The 19,581-nt window shown below is 42.6% G+C and overlaps 1 protein-coding gene across 1 annotated transcript; it reads left to right on the top strand.

Annotated features, from left to right (window-relative positions):
• The first annotated feature begins 15,803 nt into the window (after window positions 1-15,803).
• On the top strand, window positions 15,804-16,742 carry LOC140128783 (olfactory receptor 10A7-like). The gene has a single exon (XM_072150485.1). It carries the CDS (start codon window positions 15,804-15,806, stop codon window positions 16,740-16,742), a length of 939 nt encoding a protein of 312 aa, XP_072006586.1.
• Window positions 16,743-19,581: the final 2,839 nt, after the last annotated feature.

The following is a 19,581-nucleotide window of genomic DNA, read 5'->3' as shown; positions in this document are numbered from 1 at the left end:
AACATTCTGGCCAAAAAAATTTCTAAGCTCCTGAGAGCATTGCAGTTGCATTGCACTTGCGTGTGTCTCAGAGTGCGATGCGTTTTTGATGCGTCTCCATAGACTTGTATGCGCGCGTGTGCGTGAAAAAAATGCAAGTCTGAAAAGACCCATTGATTACAATAGGTCAGAGTACAATGCAAGTTCTGCGCATCAAAAGTACGCGCAGAAAACGCACGTGAAAAACGCACGTGTGAAAGGGGCCTTAGGATTTCAGCCAAGGCCAAAATATTGAAAATTATTTATTTTATCTGCTTTGTAATTTACTCCTTTACAATATTCATGAACCTCCTGATCATCGTCCTGGTGTCCACCAGCAAAAGCCTCCACACCCCCATGTACTTCTTCCTGACACAACTTTTTATCAATGACATTGCGTTGAGTAAAGACATTCAGGCATATTTATGAGGACCTCAGTGCCACGTCATGGCCCTGAAATAATCGCAAATGGTATCTTATTGATAGCACCTACAGAAGGCTTTAATGTCTTCTTTAACATCCTAGAAATGGACAGAACATTCACTTACATAAAGTTATTAAACTTTCATTTTAGAAAGTGAAACTTTTATCAGAGAAATCATCTGAAGTCTCATCGTTGGGTTCTTGGGAATTAAAATCAGGAAATATCCACAGAGGAGACGAAGGGATGTGATAAGTCTACAGTATAAATATAAGCCCTCGTCTCTACGGCTGATATCACATCCATCCAGACGTGTATCGGCCGATTACCGGAGGTTTCTTCTGATCCTTCATAATATCTCTGAACAGGAAGAAGATTGTGAGTAAGAAACAATGAAGCTACAGGAGAGACTTTCTTATAAGTTCAGGATGTAAATGTTACCTGTAATTGTTATTTCATTATGTTACGTGTCACTGTGTACGACAATGTGTAATTACTGGAATGTGATGTTATCTGTGTTCTGCCGAGGGGCCCGCATACCGGAACAGTCTAAGGGCCCTTTGATGTTCCTTATCTACTCAAATGCCACCACCTATATTTGTAGTGTATATATACTACATCAGTTCTTGCTATATGTATTGTATATATTATATACTATGTATATATATCAAGGATTCTCCTGTTACTAATCCTTCCACTTTTGTATTATTAGTGCATTACTTTTTGTAATACTATCATTCAGGTTTAATATTTGTTATTAAAGATTATTTGTTAACCTTTTGGCTTCCCTACCCGCACACTAAATAGCAGGATCTGAAAAGGAAGGTGCAGGATCAGTCTTCTACCGAGCTCTCCACCTGCTCCATAGTGGACACCTTAACCCTTTCCAGATGTGGGACGTAATATTACTGCAAAGGCAGCTGTAACAGTGCAGTAGTGTTACGTCAAGCATCTGGCAATAGCCCATGACAAATTTCAGTTTTTAAATTAAAAAAATGTTCTTTATATCACCCAAACTTTTCAGCTAACATGAAGTACATTGTAACAAAAATCATAAAGCGTTGCAGTACGCACCGCCTGCTACTATCCCTATAAATACAACATATGAAGAACCTTGTGTCATGAGGATCGCAAATTCACCAGGATACGTTAAAGGGTTCCAAAGTTATAACCACGTAAAGAGACATGAAGTCAGATTTGAAAAAGTCAGGGAGGTACAAAAGTCATTAAGGGGTTAAAAAATAATTGTAAAAAAATCAGAAAGTTATAACTTCTGTCCAAAAACTGAAAAGAAAACATAAAAATATCATATCGACTGCAATGTAGAAACAATAAAAGTACAACTTGTCTTTTATTGTTTCTCTTTAGAAAATAAAAATGTTAGGGCTCGCAGAAGATGGAAATGAAAAAAAGTGACCCCAGTGCAGAATTAGAAAACATTAAAAAACTATGAATGGTGTTTTGTCATAATCATATTGACCCATGAGAGAATTTGTGGGATCTCTCGTGGATCTCTCATGAGAAATAGTTAATAAAATTTAAGTGTCCCAAAATGTTTTTTTTTTTTTTGCAAAAATTGTATCTCATCTGGCAAATATAAGCCCTTAAATGACTACATTCATGGAAAAATAACAATTTTACTGAAAAAACTCTCTGAATTGATACCTGAAGATCAGTTCTCCTGACTAGGACCATGCCTTGGTTTGATGTTCTACAGGAGGCTCTTTGATTAGACGGTAAATTGTCTCTATTATTCCTCTACCTGCGATTGGCTTTGTCTTTTTGTCTCCTTTCTCTGAGATATTCTACTGTGATTTGCTTTGATTCTGACCTTTTGCCTTCTGCCTTATGATTTTGTACATGGCCACCTCTTGTCTGACTATGTTGTCCATCTTAATCTCTGTTTGTTTGTCTTACTGTGCACTCGTCCAGAGTAGGGGCCAACAGCGAGTTGCTTTCTATGGTTGAGTGTAGGGCAGCAAGTAAGCAGGGATAGTGGTTTGCAAAGCTCAGGGACTACACTTCTTCCACGTCTTGAAAGTAACACGTTGTAAAGTGCATTCATCGAAAATCCCCAAAATGTTTCAAGAGAAGTTCGGGGTGGACTATTTTAGTAGTAAAAAAGCTGTAAAAAATTACATCATGGTTCATATCAGGTTAAGCATCAATCAGCAAAAAGACCTCATAATTAACCCCTTAGAATGCTTCCTCGTAGAGGTCAAAGAATGCAAGATCCGGCTCTCTGTTTACTCTCCACATTTATTCTCATCAAAAAATAAAATTATTACAAATTCTGTAAATTCCACTAAAATCTACCAGGACAAAAGCTCAACTGCCCTCCTCCTCTGTGCCCACCATGTGCTCAAACTGCAAATTTCATTCATATATGGGTTGTCCCCGTACTCAGGAGCAACAAATACATAGATGCATTTTCTCCTTATGTATATTATAAGTAGTTAAGTTTAGGGCCAAATGAACATATTAATGACAAATTTGAACATTCCAAATAGAACCTCCATTTAAAGAAAAAATAATTAAATTCCATAAAGGGTTAACATACCTTCTATATGCTGTTTTGAATAGTTTGAGGGTAAAGACTTTTAAATGGGGTGATTTGTTGAGATAATTGATTCCGTAATTTTCTGGAAAGTTTAAAAAAATGCTGTTTTATTTGTGATATTCCTGGCTCCGTAATAAAACAAGAGAACATGATATAATACAAAATGTGGAAATAACATATCCACGATAACTTGTTCCAAAAATTTGCAAAAAAAAGAATTTTATTATTCTTCAACCATCACAAAGAAAGAAAAAAATTGCCACAAAACTTATATAAAAAATGCTGTTTAATTTGTGATATTCCTGGCTCCGTAATAAAACAAGAGAACATGATATAATAAAAAATGTGGCAATAACATATCCACAATAACTTGTTCCAAAAATTTACAAAAAAAAGAATTTTCTTATTCTTCAACCATCACAAAGAAAGAAAAAAATTGCCACAAAACTTATACCTTAAAAAATTGTTTTTAAAATAAGTTAAAAAAAAATTGAAAATAAGTTATAAAAATTGCTGATTATTTCAATTTTGTCCATTAAACAATTTTAAAAATGAAATGTGCCCTGAAATTTAGATTTTTAAAAATAATTAAAACAACTATATAGAACGCATTCAATATAAAGCATTCAGTTATATGTGTGTAGCGGTGTGGGTGGGGAGTCTATGGAGGGCAGGTGGTAATTAAAAATATTTTTTTACTAATAATTTAGAGAATAAATAAATATTTCTTTACAGAAAATGTGCAGAGGAAACAAGACCTTGCCCTCCGAGCTTCTCCTCCTGGGGTTTGGAGAGCTCCATCTGATGAAGCCCATCGTTCTCCTTGTATGTCTCATTGTTTATTTGACCATTCTGGCTGGAAACTTCCTCATTGTTGGCCTGATCGTCACCAGTCGGAGGCTGAGATCTCCCATGTATTTTTTCCTGTGTAACCTTTCTTTATGTGAAGTTCTTTTCACTTCCAGTATTTTGCCTTATATGATCTACGTCATGTGGGGCGATGGTGGAACGATGTACTTGAAGGGTTGTATCATCCAATTTTATATTTACTCATCGTCAGGGAGCGCCGAGTGTCTTCTTCTTACTGTGATGGCGTTGGATCGATACTTAGCCATCTGCAACCCTTTGAGATACTACTCAATCATGAATTACAGGACCTGTAGCCATCTGGTGGTCTGGGCGTGGCTTTCTGGCTTCATATGGATGTGCATCATAATCACAGCAATATCAAACCTACAATTCTGTGGTCCAAGAATAGTGGATCATTTATTTTGTGATTTAGAACCCATTTTACACTTGTCTTCATCAGACACCTCACTGGTGGAAATGGAAGTTCTGGTTTATGCTATAATAATGGGGTTTCTTCCATTTTTCCTAATTATCTTAAGTTATGTAATCATATTCCTCACCATTGTTAGGATTCCCTCAGAGACCGGCAGACAGAAGGCCTTTTCCACTTGTAGCTCCCATTTGGCTTCAGTCTGTACTTACTTTGGGTCAATACTAATCCTCTACTTGGTTCCTTCCCACCAACGCTCAGTAGAGGTCAACAAAATCTTATCACTGTTTTACACTGTATTGACCCCCTTGTGCAATCCAATAATATACAGTCTAAGGAATCAGGAAATCCAGAGCTGTTTGATGCGTAGACATTTGTAGTACTTACCTATTATAAAAGCTGAACTGTGCACTGGAACCTTTCTGGCATTAACAAAACTGAGGCACCACCCACTATATGACGTCCACTAAAAATACAAGTAAAAACAGCCCCCACCCTACAATCCAAAAATGTTTGTATCCAGATGCCACCACCACTGGGATTCAGAAGATAAACCTAACTCACTGTCACCCTGCACATGCTGAGAGATGTCTCACGATTTAGTAGTAAGTGACTACAGAACAGATCAAACACAGATAGATGACCCATCACTGCTGCATTCGCCCAAGATGGCAAACCGCTTCTTTTTAGCAGCTACAGCATTTGTGATAATTCTACACATTGCCTTGCCAACACGATATACTTCCAGCCGTGGGATTTACTCATGGACGCTTAATCCTCATGGATCCACCTCTCCACCGGCTGCTCTTCACGATTATTACACTACATGCTAGGCTACAAGATAGCCCTAGGGTGAGCACCCTAACCTTTTATCCTTCACAGCGTGCCTCTAATACTACACCTGAGTCTTAGCGTCCTGTGTCTTCCCTTATATATTTTGATTCAGTGAATCGGTCCATACCAAATTTTAGTACCTAAAGCATATTCTCCATATACTGTAGTACAGTTGTATTGTGGTATATGGTAGAATAAATCAGACTCCTAGGGGTGCCTAGGGGATTAAAAATAGTAAAAAAATTATAAACATTGAGAAAAAGAATAGAGATTTAGAGAGATGAGCGAGCACTAAAATGCTCGGGTACTCCTTATTCGAGAAAAACTTTTCCCGATGCTCAAGTGCTCGTCTCGAATAACGAGCCCCATTGAAGTCAATGGGAGATTCGAGCATTTTTCAAGGGGACCAAGGCTCTGCACAGGGAAGCTTGGAGAAACACCTGGGAACCTCAGAAAAGGATGGAAACACCACGGAAATGGACAGGAAACAACAGGGGCAGCATGCATGGATGCCTCTGAGGCTGCTTAATCGTACCATTATGCCAAAATTATGGGCAACAGCATGGCGATGACAGAGTGACCGAAAGAGGCTAGATAGGATCTAAAACATCCAATAATTGACCCTGACACTATAGGGGACGGCATGGAGAGGCAGCAGTGGCAGGCTAGAGAATGTCATGGCGACATACCCTAAATGGACTCAGGTTTCACCAAAGGAGGTGAGCAAGAAGCACTGAAATGATTTCCTATGTGAACAAAAGGTTGACGGTATATTTAGTCGATAACACAGCATGGTGGCGACATAGTGACCAAGTTCCATAACGTATCTGGTGAAACACCCGAAAAATGAGCCTGACACACCTCTTTGATAAGGGGACGACATGTGGAGGCAGCCATGGAGATGACTTCCATGATTAAGAGCGACAGTATGGGGCATCCATATTGCGCTGCTATGATTGAAACTTTAGGTCTCCAGCATGACGGCGACAGATGGGCCGAATTCTACTATGTATCTGGTGAAACACCTGAAAATTCTGCCTGACACAGCTCATTTGATAAGGTGATGATGTGCTGTATATCCTCTCGTGCTCCAGCGTCTGGGGTGTAAAGAGTTGAATGTTGCACATGGAGACATTGGTGGACGCTGTGGAGGATCGTGGAGGCAAAATGGGCAGGAAACGGCAGGGGCAGCATGCATGGATGCCTCTGAGGCTGCCTAATCTTGGGATGGAGCTGGCGGTCCGCTGCCAGGCGAGCTTTCGCCAATCCAAGCCCCTGTCTCTCGGCTCCTCCCCAAACAGCACCTCTAAGAACCTTTTGTATAAGATCAAGTGTAGTAGTGTTCTTATAAGTTTGGGTTATGGCGGGTGAGGGGAATGTAAACATATGCGTAAGAAGCGCTGAAATAATATCGGTAAATGATAAAAGTTTGCCAGTATATTTTGTGGATTACACAGCAGGGTGGCGACAAAGTTAACAAGTTTGATGTGGAAGCCATGAAAACTGCCTGACACAGTTCGTTTGATAAGGGGACCATGTATGGAGGCAGTGAACTAGTAGGAGATTAAAGGTGCCTCCATACATGGTCCTCCATTCTGGCCTGGTGCCAGAAGCGTTTACTTTGAAAAAATTATAATTTTCAAAGCAGGCGGGGTTGTTTGTATATTTCACCTAGGAACAATGGAATAGCATAATGGTTCTATTTTTAATAGTTTTTTCGGAAATGGTTCCATGATTAAGAGCGACAGTACAGGGCATCCATATTGCGCTGCTATGATTGCAACTTCAGGTCTCCACCATGGCGGCGACAGATAGGCCGAGTTCCACTATGTATCTGGTGAAACACCTGAAAATTCTGCCTGACACAGCTCGTTTCATAAGGGGACGATGGAGGCAGTGAAGAAGTAGTAGTAGTAGGTGCTGCAGTTAAAACTATGTTACATGGATCTTGGGATGGATCTGGCGCTCCACTGCCAGGCGAGCTTTCGCCAATCCGAACCCCTGTCAATTATTCAGGTTGAGCTTCTTTCACCTGGTGGAGAATGGAAATCCTGAGAAATCCAGGCTTTATTCATCTTGATAAGCGTCAGCCTGTCAGCGCTGTCAGTCGACAGGCGTGTACGCTTATCGGTGATGATGCCACCAGCTGCACTGAAAACCCGCTCGGACAACACGCTAGCGGCAGGGCAGGCAAGAACCTCCAAGGCGTATAGCGCCAGTTCGTGCCACATGTCCAGCTTTGAAACCCAGTAGTTGTAGGGAGCTGTGTGATCATTTAGGACGATGGTATGGTCAGGTACGTACTCCCTCACCATCTTTCTGTAAAGATCAGCCCTACTCTGCCGAGACTGGGGACAGGTGACAGTGTCTTGCTGGGGTGACATAAAACTGGCAAAGGCCTTGTAAAGCCTTGCCAGTGCTGGACAAGCTGCCTGCTCGCCTACTCTCCCTCGCTACTTGTCCCGCAGAAGTACGCCCTCTGCCGCTAGCGCTGTCAGAAGGGAAATACTTTTCAGCTTGTGCACCAGGGCCTGCTGGTATTCATGCATTCTCACACTCCTTTCCTCTCCAGGGATGAGAGTGGAAAGATTTTGCTTGTACCGTGGGTCCAGGAGAGTGAATACCCAGTAATCGGTGCTGGAATAAATTCTTTGAACGCAAGGGTCATGGGATAGGCAGCCTAGCATGAAATCTGCCATATGCGCCAGAGTACCAACGCGCAAGAATTCACTCCCCTCACTGGACTGACTCTCCATTTACTACTTCTCCAACTCCTCTTCTTCTGCCCATACACGCTGAACAGTGAAGGACTGAACAATGGTCCCCTCTTCTGTCTCGCCAACATTCTCCTCCTCTTCCTCCTCATCCTTCTCCACCTCCTCCGATATGCGCTGAGAAACAGACCTGAGGGTGCTTTGGCTATCAACAAGGGAATCTTCTTCCCCCATGTTTTGTGACAAGCGCAAAGCTTCCGACTTCATGCTGACCAGAGAGATTTTCAACAGGCCAAGCAGCGGGATGGTGAGGCTGATGATGGCGGCATCGCCACTGACCATCTGTGTTGACTCCTCAAAGTTACTCAGCACCTGACAGATATCAGACATCCACGTCCACTCCTCATTGTAGACTGGAGGAAGCTGACTGACCTGACTACCAGTTCTGGTGGAAGTTGACATCTGGCAGTCTACAATCGCTCTGCGCTGCTGGTAAACTCTGGATAACATGGTCAGTGTTGAATTCCACCTCGTGGGCACGTCGCACAACAGTCGGTGAGCGGGGCAGTTGGAGCCGGCGCTGCACTGCCCTGAGAGTGGCAGCATCTGTGCTGGACTTCCTGAAATGCGCACAGATGCGGCGCACCTTCGTGAGCAAATCAGACAGATTGGGGTATGTCTTGAGGAACGGCTGAACTCTGAGATTTAACACATGGTCCAGGCATAGCATATGTGTCAGTCTGCCGAGTTGCAGAGCCGCCACCAGGTTACGGCCGTTGTCACACACAACCATGCCTGGTTTGAGGTTCAGCGGTGCCAGCCACATGTAATAGCTCTTGGGCGGTGTGCCTTTTATCGCCTAGGCTCAGCAGTTTGAGCAACGCCTGCTGTCACTTAGCGATGGCACTGCTGCTGTGCCTAGAGCTACCGACTGATGGCGCCATGCCCACGGATGGTAATTCAGAGGAGGAGGTGGAGGAGGGGTGGGAGTGGGAAGAGGCAAAGTAGGCCTTTGAGACCTGGACCGAGGTAGGCCCCGCAATCCTCGGCGTCAGCAGTATATGAGCAGCCCCAGGGTCAGACTCGGTCCCAGCCTCCACCAAGTTAACCCAATGTGCTGTCAGCGATATATAGTGGCCCTGCCCGGCAGCACTCGTCCATGTGTCCGTGGTCAGGTGGACCTTGTCAGAAACGGCGTTGGTCAGGGCACGGACGATGGACCGAATACTGAGGGGCAGCCGCCGCCATGAGGTTTCGAAAGGCCTTGGTCTCTAGCAGCCTATAGGGCAGCATCTCCAGGCTAAGCAGTTTGGATATGTGGACGTTGAGGGCTTGGGCGTGTGGGTGGGTTGCACTATACTTCCTTTTGCGCTCCAGCGTCTGGGGTATGGAGAGCTGAACGCTGGTGGATGCTGTGGAGGATCGTGGAAGCGAAGATGGGGTTTTCGCACGGGAGGTGTTTGGGCCGGGGTCCTGGGCAGGGGGCTGACTAGCATATGACACAGGGGAAGGAGCAGTGGTGTGCCCGGCCGGAGGTGAACGGGCTTGGTGCCATTGAGTGGGGTATTTAGCATTCATATGCCTGCGCATACTGGTGGTAGTTAAGCTGGTAGTGGTGGAACCCCTGCTGATCCTGGTTTGGCAAAGGTTGCACACCACAGTCCGTCGGTCATCTGGTGTTTCTTTAAAGAACCTCCAGACTTCTGAAAATCTAGCCCTCGCCACGGGAGCTTGACTATGTGAAACATTTGGCGCTGATGCACCAGCTCTGGCCCTGCCTCTCCATCTGGCCCCACCACTGCCTCTTCCAACCTGTTCTGCTATAGGACTCGCCTCCGTCTCAGAAGCACTGTGTTCACCCGGCCTATCAACCCAGCTTGGGTCTGTTACCTCATCATCCTCCGTACCCTCAGTCTGCTCCCCCCTCGGGCTTCCTGCCCTGACAACAACTTCACCACTGTCTGACAACCGTGTCTCCTCATCGTCCGACACCTCTTTACACACTTCTTCCACTACGTCAATAATTTCATCATCACCCACAGACTGCGACCAGTGGAAAACCTGGGAAAATAGCTCAGCAGCAACCGGACAAGTGGTTTGTGACTGTGGGAAGGGTCCAGAAAACAGTTCCTCAGAGTATGCCGGTTCAAATGCCAAATTTTGCTGGGAGGGGGCAGACTGGGGGGAAGGAGGCTGAGGTGGAGGAGCTGGTGGAGTGCTGATTTCGGTGACATGGGTGGACTGCGTGGAAGACTGACTGGTGGACAAATGGCTAAAAGCATTGTCCGCAATCCACGACATCACCTCTTCGCACTGTTCTGGCCTCAACAGTGCTCTACCACGAGTCCCAGTAACTTGAGACATGATGAACCTAGTGAGTGTAGCTCTGCGGCGTTCCCCTGCTCCCTCATCAGCCGGTGGTGTCTCACCCCGTCCAGGACCACGGCCTCTGACCCCTGCAGTAGTTGGACGCCCACGTCCACGCCCACGTCCTCTACCCCTAGCCCTCGGGTTAAACATTTTCCAAATTAAAGTGTAAACTTAATTTTTTTTTTTTTTTAAACAAAACGATGCTATCCTATTGCTATGGCTAGTTTCTAACCTACAATGACAGCACACAACTGGATTTTGTACTGTGCCTGATGACTTTGAGTTATAAAAAGAAATAAACGTAAAAAAAAATAAATCAGCAGACTCTGCCTAATTCTAATCAAACCCCTAATAAATTGTCCCACTTTGGTGTTTGAGGTGGATATGTGTGTCACTAAGAGCTAAACACAACGGTCGGAAGTCTCCCTGCAAATTCCTCACAATATGGTACTAGCTGCACTACTAATGGCAGCAAGCCCAGCCACAAGCAAACCAAAAAAAAGTAAAATAAAATGTTATTGTAGCCCTAAGAAGGGCTGTTGGGTTCTTGTAGAATCACTCCTGCCTAACATTATTCTAATAGAACACCCTAACGCTTTCCCTGACCAGCAGCAGCTCTCTCCCTAGCGGCATCCAGACACAGAATGGTCCGAGCAGCGCGGGCAGGGGCTAATCTATTCCAGGGTCACCTGATCTGGCCAGCCAACCACTGCTATCAATGTGTAAGAGTACCACGTCATGCTGGGTGGAGTGCAGAGTCTCTTGGCTTGTGATTGGCTCTGTTTCTGGCCGCCAAAAATCACAACGTCGGGAGATGCCATTTTCTCGAGCGGGCGAAGTATTCGTCCGAGCAATGAGCAGTTTTGAGTACCCTAATGCTCGAACGAGCATCAAGCTCGGACGAGTATGTTCGCTCATCTCTAGTCATTTATCATAGAATTTTGTCTGTTTTTTGTGACTTTTTAGGACACATTTGATATATTTGAGCCTAAATTTGGGACTTTTCCACTTGCCTTCAACTTGTATAAAAGTTGCAGGAACATAGGAACAGCTTTAAATGTAGTTGGGGAAGAGTTTGAGACTCTTGTGTTACTTTTAATAAAAAGTCGCAAAAATTCCACAGACTCGGCTGCCTGATATATCAACCAAAATAAATCAAGTCCTAAAGTCGGAAAAACCAAGAAAATATGTGCACAAATGTCCCGACTAAAGATAAATGCATCCACATTTTTGCAACACTTAAAAAAATATAACAAAAATTAACTTTTTTCAATTTTCTATCATGTTTATTATATCAGAATTATTTTTTAGAATTTTTCTAGCTTAAATTTTAATCATATTTGCATGGACTTGTTGTGTTGAAATGTGGACATCATGTTTTCTGTGCATTTTCTTTCATGATATTTCATTATTATTGCATTGAAGGTTTCCGATCATATGACCACAATGCCATAATGATGTCATGGACACATGACTTTTCTAGAATTACTCCCCCTTTCTCCTATTCCTGATGTTATCATCATGTGATATGTGTGTTTAAACTTAAATTGTTTTACATTTTATACTCTATTATCCATGACTAAGGATGCTATATGCATCCGAAGCGCGTTGGATGCATATGATGTCCAAGTTTTAAAATATGCTTAAAAGATGCCTTAATAAAGAAAGTTTTTAAGGAATACAAAGTCCTGGTGGATTAGAGCTGGTCCGTGTGGTAAATGAGTCTGACTAATCTCAGGTGGAGTAAGGGTCCTTGCATTGGGATTTCCACGTGGTTGGAGCTGGATATTATCTTTCGGCATATTGCTGTGTCTGTTCCATATGTGTCTCCTACTTGACCTTGGCTTTCTTTGCCTTAATGGGTTTATTTTGACTATGGCATAGACCCAGAGTAGGGCTTGATAGTTGTGTTACTTGTGTTACTCCATCATGGACTAATTTACTATTATGTGTATGTCCATCCATTCTGATGCTTGTGAGGCTCCAGGCCTGGGATTTGTTGGAATCTGTACATGGGAATCCTGTTTTCTATCTGACATTGTGTGGTTTATAAGTGTGTTTTCATTTTTTTTTTCATTATGAATTATGATTAATTGTATTTTAGGAATAGATGAGTAGAGAGTTTTTTCTTTTGTTTGTTAGGAAAGAGAAGGGAGCAGCTTCACCATGTCCAGATGAAGCCATAACCAGGACCAAGGGTAACAGTGGAAGTTTGCTGCAAATCAAGTTAATGACAGTCCTAAAAAAGTTTTCTACACACAGAGAAAGTTATGAAACTTGTTCCGGAAAACTTTTCAGAAGTGACATCACTGAGTCTGGGGAAGAAAAGTCTTGAAATAGATGTAGATGAGAGAAGATGCTGAGATGTGATGAGACCTATCGGTCTGTGGGTATAAATATGGGCAGCGCTGGGTCTCTCTCTGTCAGCACTGGACGTGCCCGTGTATCTGACACCATGTGGGGAGACTCCTAATGCTGGATCTTCTTTTGCCTACGAGGGTCCCCCAGGACGGAGCTTCTGTGAGAGAAGTAACAGGAGACACATTCCCATCATCATCAGAACATCCTGGATGTAAGTCTCACATTGTGTAGATGTATATTGTGTATATTGTATGTACTGATGTGGTGAGTGCACCTTTACATCTAACCCTAAATTACAGAATTGTATCAAACATTAACTTCATTACACTTATATTGGTGCCTTAAACATTGGAAAAGTTTTTAGGTCTGTTTAGGGCCCTGATTCTGGAAGTTTTCCTCTCTCAGCTCTAGTATTGGAGATGTGGCATTGCCACCGTACTAAGTATATGTTGCCCAAACTAGTGGTCACTCTATACTGTGCTACAGAAATTTTAAAAAATAAGGTCATTTGTTGGCTGTATATTTTCAATTAGGTTGTTAAAAAATCTAATTTCTGTGATTTCCGTGATGAGATGTACTTGGACATTTGTGCTGGATGCTCCAACAGTAATCAACCATAAGAGCCATAAGAGCCATAGTCATAAGACCAAGTCATAGTCATTGCATCTACATCTCATATACTAGAGATGGTAGAGAGACAAGGAAGGATTCAGAATCAGAAGCTCAAAAATACCCAGAATCAGGTGGAAAAACTCCATACACCAAAAAAAATGTGTTTTATTTGTTCCCTAGTTTTATCAATGACTTTTGTTGTGTCATTTTAAGGTTTAACTAGTTCAGTCTCTTGTTAAACTTTGCAGATCTGTGACTGTTATATGCAGAACAGGAGATTATAAAGTGGGGCTTAAAGACATCCTGTAATCAGAAATTGGCCTAATAAAGTATTACCAGTATGTTGTCAACTAGCTGAAAAGTTTCTTGATGATGTTTTCTTTCATTGCCCATCTTGGAGGCTTCATCAAGAAAATCAACTTCAAAGTCAGTTATTAACTGGTTGTATGAAGTCAGGGAGGTGGAGAGGTTAACACTTAAGTCAAGTTCTCCCTGCTTCTAAGGGCCTCCTCTCCTGTGATTAACATCATGTGCTGGGCGTTAGGAGATCTAGCCAATGATGTCCTTGGATGCAGGATCATCAATTACAGTGATACAGTGAAGGGGCGGATCTGAGGTGGGAAGAGCTTGACTTGAGTGTTAAAATCTCTGCCCCCTTGACTTCATAAAAGCAATTTACACCTCATCCCATTGGGTTCAGGAGGGGGGGGGAGATACTTATCTTTTCTATTGAAGCCCGGGTGCGAATGAGTTGCTAAGTGACAGATCCTGTCTCTGAATGGATGTGTTAATGTACCTATGCTTTGTCAACCTATGCTGAGTACTCTGATACCTGACTACTTACTACTCAGTAGTAGTTTTTGCATCCTCACCAAAAATAATGAAATGTAGTCAATGTGGTAAAGCCACCCCAAAATAATGTTAGCACATTCCTTGGGGGGGGGGGGTTAGTTTCCAAAATGGTCACTTTTAAGGGGTTTCTCTTTTTCTGGTATGTTATAGGTTCAGCAAATGCCACATGGCGCCTGGAATTTGTTTCAGCAAAATTTGCCCTCTAAAAGCTCTGTTGGCGCCCTCTCCCTTAAAAGGTGCTAGCTGTAAGCTGTTATGGGCCCATAAGGTGGCTTACATGTGGGGTATTGCCAGACTCAAGAGAAACTGCACAACAAAATATGAGATGTGTTTTCTCTGTTTATCCTGCAGGAACAATACATTTTTTCAAGTTTTCAATAAATAGAAATTTTAAAACCCTTAAAAATTTTAATATGCCTCTAAAATAATTGAATTCGTAAATTTTATTGAGTATCTGGTAAATTTCTGGTCAATTTGTAAGCCTCCTAACATCACATTAACATAAAATAAAGCAGATTAATTAGTTAGTAACCAATTTGTGAGGTTAGACAAACTTAGAAAATCACTAAGGTTTCAAATTTGTGGCCACATTTTCTTTTTTTCTTAAATAAATGCAAAACATTTTAATCAAAATATATCCCTAAGGTGAAATACAACGTGTCACAAAGTTATAATTTGAAAATCACCTTGGTAAATTTGATCACATATTTGCAAAATAGGATTGGGTCCTTAACAGGTTAAATCTGTAAGTTGAAAAAGTCTATAAACCTGTAGAATTCGCAGATCATTTGGTGAAATCAGGGTCTGCAGTCTACATTGAATAGAGAGACAATCATTGGGGAGCGGATGACAATCAATCAGACTAAAGAAGTCTCAGAATCGGCTCTAAATGGTCTGGCCACCAACAATGCAGATTGTGTAAAATAGAAGAAAGCTGAAGACTCTTCTTACCCTCCCAGGAGCGTTCATACAGGAAAGACCAAGCCAAGAGTGAGATGTATAATAGTCTGAATTACTGTATGTGTAGTGAACCTATCCTATACACTATAAATACTGGATCATAGATGGTCATAGATAAGCCGATCCTTATTTTGTGTTCCCATATAAACCGATTATATTGCCGGATTGGCCAATTTGGCAAATCAATGCTTCTAGCCTTGAGCCATGGCTGTGACTGGCCAAGAGTATTCCCCTGATTACTCCCAGCTATGGCTAGTAGGTAGGGGCATTCTTTTGCTTAATTAGCTGCCAATCCGGCAATATGTCCGCGGCCACGCAGGATGCACCTGAGCTCAAAGTTTGGTTCTGCTCATCTCTAGTGATGTATGAGTCGTATGTAAGTTTCACGTGTTTCACGTTTATGTGTCTGCTTTATGTAAATGTTGTTAGATCATGTTACATTAATGTTATACAATATGTATATTCTTCTTTTATTCATTATTAGCTTACATTTCATTTGTGTTTTGTTAAATTTTTTCTTTTGTTAAATTTTAAAAATGTAAATTTATTTTCAATTGCAAATTTTCCCGATAGTAACCGTCTAACCTTCCACCCTTCTTCACTGGGTACAAGAAAATGATGTTGTTTCTACCACAAAAGATTTTGCTTTTATTTATTTATTTTTTTTTGTTGTGTCGTGCTTTCGATATGATACATGTATTTTCTATGTTATTAATACCCTATCTAAAAGTTTTTACTGTTAACTTGACTTCAGGAGAAATTCTACCACGTCTACCAATTATTATGTGATACCAAAATGTTATCAACAAATGTAAGTGAGTGATGGAGAAGAATGTGACTGCGGTCAGGGTGTTCATTCTTTTAGGGTTTCAGGCCAGTCAGACTTTGGAAGGATTTATGTTCTTTCCTCTGGTTGTGGTTTATTGCTTTACAATACTCATGAACCTCCTGATCATCGCCCTGGTGTCCACCAGTAAGAACCTCCACACTCCCATGTACTTCTTCTTGACACAACTTTCCATGAATGACATCATATTACCCACGGATATTGCCCCAAACATCCTTTATATTCTCATCTATCATAGAGGATCCATCACTTTTGTTGGCTGTATGATAGAAATCTTCTTTTTCGGGTTCTCTGAAGCCTCTGAATGTCTTCTCCTCACGGTGATGTCCTATGACAGATATGTGGCCATCTGTAACCCCCTCCGCTACACCTCCATCATGACAAGTACTTACTGTGTGATATTAGCCGTCACGTCGTGGTTCATTGGTTTTTGCATCCCACAATTTGTCATACCAACAATTCTGCAGCTCAATTTCTGTGGACCAAACATCATTGACCATTTCTTTTGTGATCTTGTTCCCCTACTAGAACTTTCCTGTTCTGACACCTACGTCATCCAGATAGAATTTCTTATATTCAGTATCCCATTAATTTTAATCCCGGTAATAATAATTATATTTTCATATACAAAAATTATTGTCACCACCTTAAGGATCCCATCTAATACCGGGAGACAGAAAGCCTTCTCCACCTGTAGCTCCCACCTCATTGTGGTCTCCATCTTCTACTGGACAATATTTGGAGTTTATGTTTTACCAACAAAAGGAAAATCATCCACCATCAGTAAGATCCTTTCCCTTCTATATACTGTGTTTACTCCACTGATCAACCCCATCATCTACAGCTTAAAGAATAATGATATCAAGGAGACCATAAAAACACAAGTTCTTAAACATCTCAGGCGTTCGAGGTAGATGATAAATTATAAACTTGGGTTGATTATATTATCATAGACTAATACAATTTGAAATTCTTATGAAATTATAGGGAATCCAATAGCTCCGTTACTATAAGGTTGCACCAAATTGTTGCAGACAGATAAGTTATTAGTTATACTTTATTATTAATTTTCAGAGCTGAACACCCATAGAAGCCCAATACTGATCACACATTGCAAGGATAAGAAACCTTAAGAGCTTTACAGTGAGAAGGAAGGAGGATTAACTTTATAGAGAGTGATAAAAAAAATTATCAGATATTTTAGTGGAATAGATGCAAATACTTCATGAACAATGATCAAAAAACTTATATTTATATAAATATAATAACATATCATAAATATAATAACTTATATTATAAAAACTTTCATAAACTTATTATAATCATCGGAGTTACATTTAGGCTAAATTCACACTAACGTATGCCTGCCGTACCGTAGCACGGTTGGCACAGGGTGGCGCTGAGGAGAGGAGGAGGGGATGAGCGCTGTCACCCCCGCCCCTCTCCATAGTGGAACATTGCGCACGGCACCATATTCCGGGGAAAGATAACACATGTCCTATCTTTCACCCGGCTACAGAACTGTATGGTGCCGCACCGTACCACTCCTGTACGGCACCGTGCACCCATTGCTGTCTATGGGGTATGTATATACACACTGTATATACGTACCCCATACGGCAGTGTGAATGTAGACTTAAAGTTTGGGGCACCTGGGGAACTGTAACAACAAAACCACTGAATTCTAATTATCCTTCATTAAGATGGTTTGGAAAAAGTAGAACAACACTCAACTTCAGGAGGCCAATCTTTCAGCAGCAAGTAGAACATTTTTGATATGATAGATCTTTATTAACCCCTGGAGGGGAAATTCTATTGTACGTAGTGAACATGAAAACTGCTCCATATAGTTAGGGATTTTACGTCTTAGGAAAACAGTCACATACATTACAATACAATTACGAACAATTCAATGTTAAATTGCTATTGCTTGCCTTTAGCTTACTTATTTAATGTTACCTGTCACAAACATACATGAATGTATAAGTTACGGTACAGCATACTACAGGTTTTTGTTAAGTCACATTGGGGATTGGAGGACATGTTACCTACAATAAGATTAGAAGAATAAGAAGAATTAGAACAGTTACAAACATTAAGACTCAGACTACACATGCAGCTACAAACTGGTTACCTATGGATACAGGGGTGTAGCTTACAGTGTTGAGGTGATCAAGCTTTAGTGGGGTTGGTCGCTGTAGGCTGCACTGGTGGCGCCAAGTGCTGGTTCTTTAAGCTGCCTGGTGCCGGCTATCTCTAAAGCTGCTGGGTACAGCACTCCACTTGTCTAGTGCTGTCTAGTGCTCAGACCCTGATAACTGCCATGACACCACGGACATGTTTCATTGCACAGTATTTTCTTTTTCCTAAACGGCTACAACTATAAGTTCTCCTATCCTTTTCTTAAGCGTGTGTATGGTGCAGCCAATGTATCATAGCTTACAGTGGACACAAGTGCCCATGTAAACCACATGGTCACTCTCACAATTTAAAGGATACCTCTCATGAGGAATCTTCCATAAAAAGTAGATGTAATGGTGGATTCCTCCTGTCTCTGCCCTAATGTGTAATGTAATAATCCTGAACATTAACTTGTTAAAAAAATTATTTTAGTAATATGTAAATAACCGGCAGAGGCTACTGGGGCATGTACTGCCTGGCCAGACACGGGAAGCTAAGGCGACTGGGGTGTATACTTGCCTGACCGGGCATGGGGAGGTAAGGCTACTGGAGCGTGCACTGGCCTGGCTAGGGAAAAGGGAGCTAAGGCTACTGGACCGTGTACTAGCCTGGCCGGGCATGGGGAGGTAAGGCTACTGGACCGTGCACTGGCCTGGCTAGGGAAAAGGGAGCTAAGGCTACTGGAGAATGTTCTAGCCTGGAATGGGGAGCTAAGGCTTCTGGGGCATGTACTAACCTGGCCGGGCACGTGGAGCTCAGGCTGCTGGGGTGTGTACTAGCTTGGCCAGGCACGGGGAGCTAAGGCTACTGGGGTGGGTACTAGCCTGACCAGGCACCGGGAGTTAAGGCTGCTGGGGCATGTACTAGCCTGGCCGGGCAAGTGGAGCTAAGGCTACTGGGGCATGTACTAGCCTGGCTGGGCATGGGGAGCTAAGGCTACTGGGGTGTGTACTAACCTGGTCGGGCACGGGGAGATAAGGCTACTGGGGCATGTACTAGCCTGGCTGGGTATGGGGAGCTAAGGATACTGGAACATGTACTAGCCTGGCCGGGGGCAGGGTGCTAAAGCTACTGGAGCGTGTACTAGCCTGGCCGGACATGGGGAGCTAAGGCTACTGGGGCGTGTACTAGCCTGGATGGGCATGGGGAGATAAGGCTACTGGGGCATGTACTAGCCTGGATGGGCACGGGCACATAAGGCTACTGGGGCGTGTAGTAGCCCGGCCGGGCATGGGGAGCTAAGGCTACTGGGGCGTGTCCTGGTCTGGCTTGGCATATGGAGCTAAGGCTACTGGGGCATGTGCTAGCCTGGCCGGGCATGTGGAGCTAAGAATACTAAGGCATGTACTAGCCTGGCTGGCACGGGGAGCTAAGGTTACTTGGGCATGTACTAACCTGGCCGGGCATGTGGAGCTAAGAATACTGGGGCGTATACTAGCCTGGCCGGGGACCGGGAGCTAAGGCTACTTTAGCTGATCTGGTCAGGAGTTTAGTCCAATATCTAAGTGATAATATATAAAAAGTTCACTTTTCCTTCTCCACTACAAATATTTGTTATTTGGATCTTCTATT

This window comes from Engystomops pustulosus, chromosome 4 (genome assembly GCF_040894005.1).
Source record: "Engystomops pustulosus chromosome 4, aEngPut4.maternal, whole genome shotgun sequence".
Taxonomy (NCBI): Eukaryota; Metazoa; Chordata; class Amphibia; order Anura; family Leptodactylidae; genus Engystomops; species Engystomops pustulosus.
The sequence above is the reverse complement of the archived record's forward strand: the minus strand, read 5'-3'. Positions and strand labels throughout refer to the sequence as shown.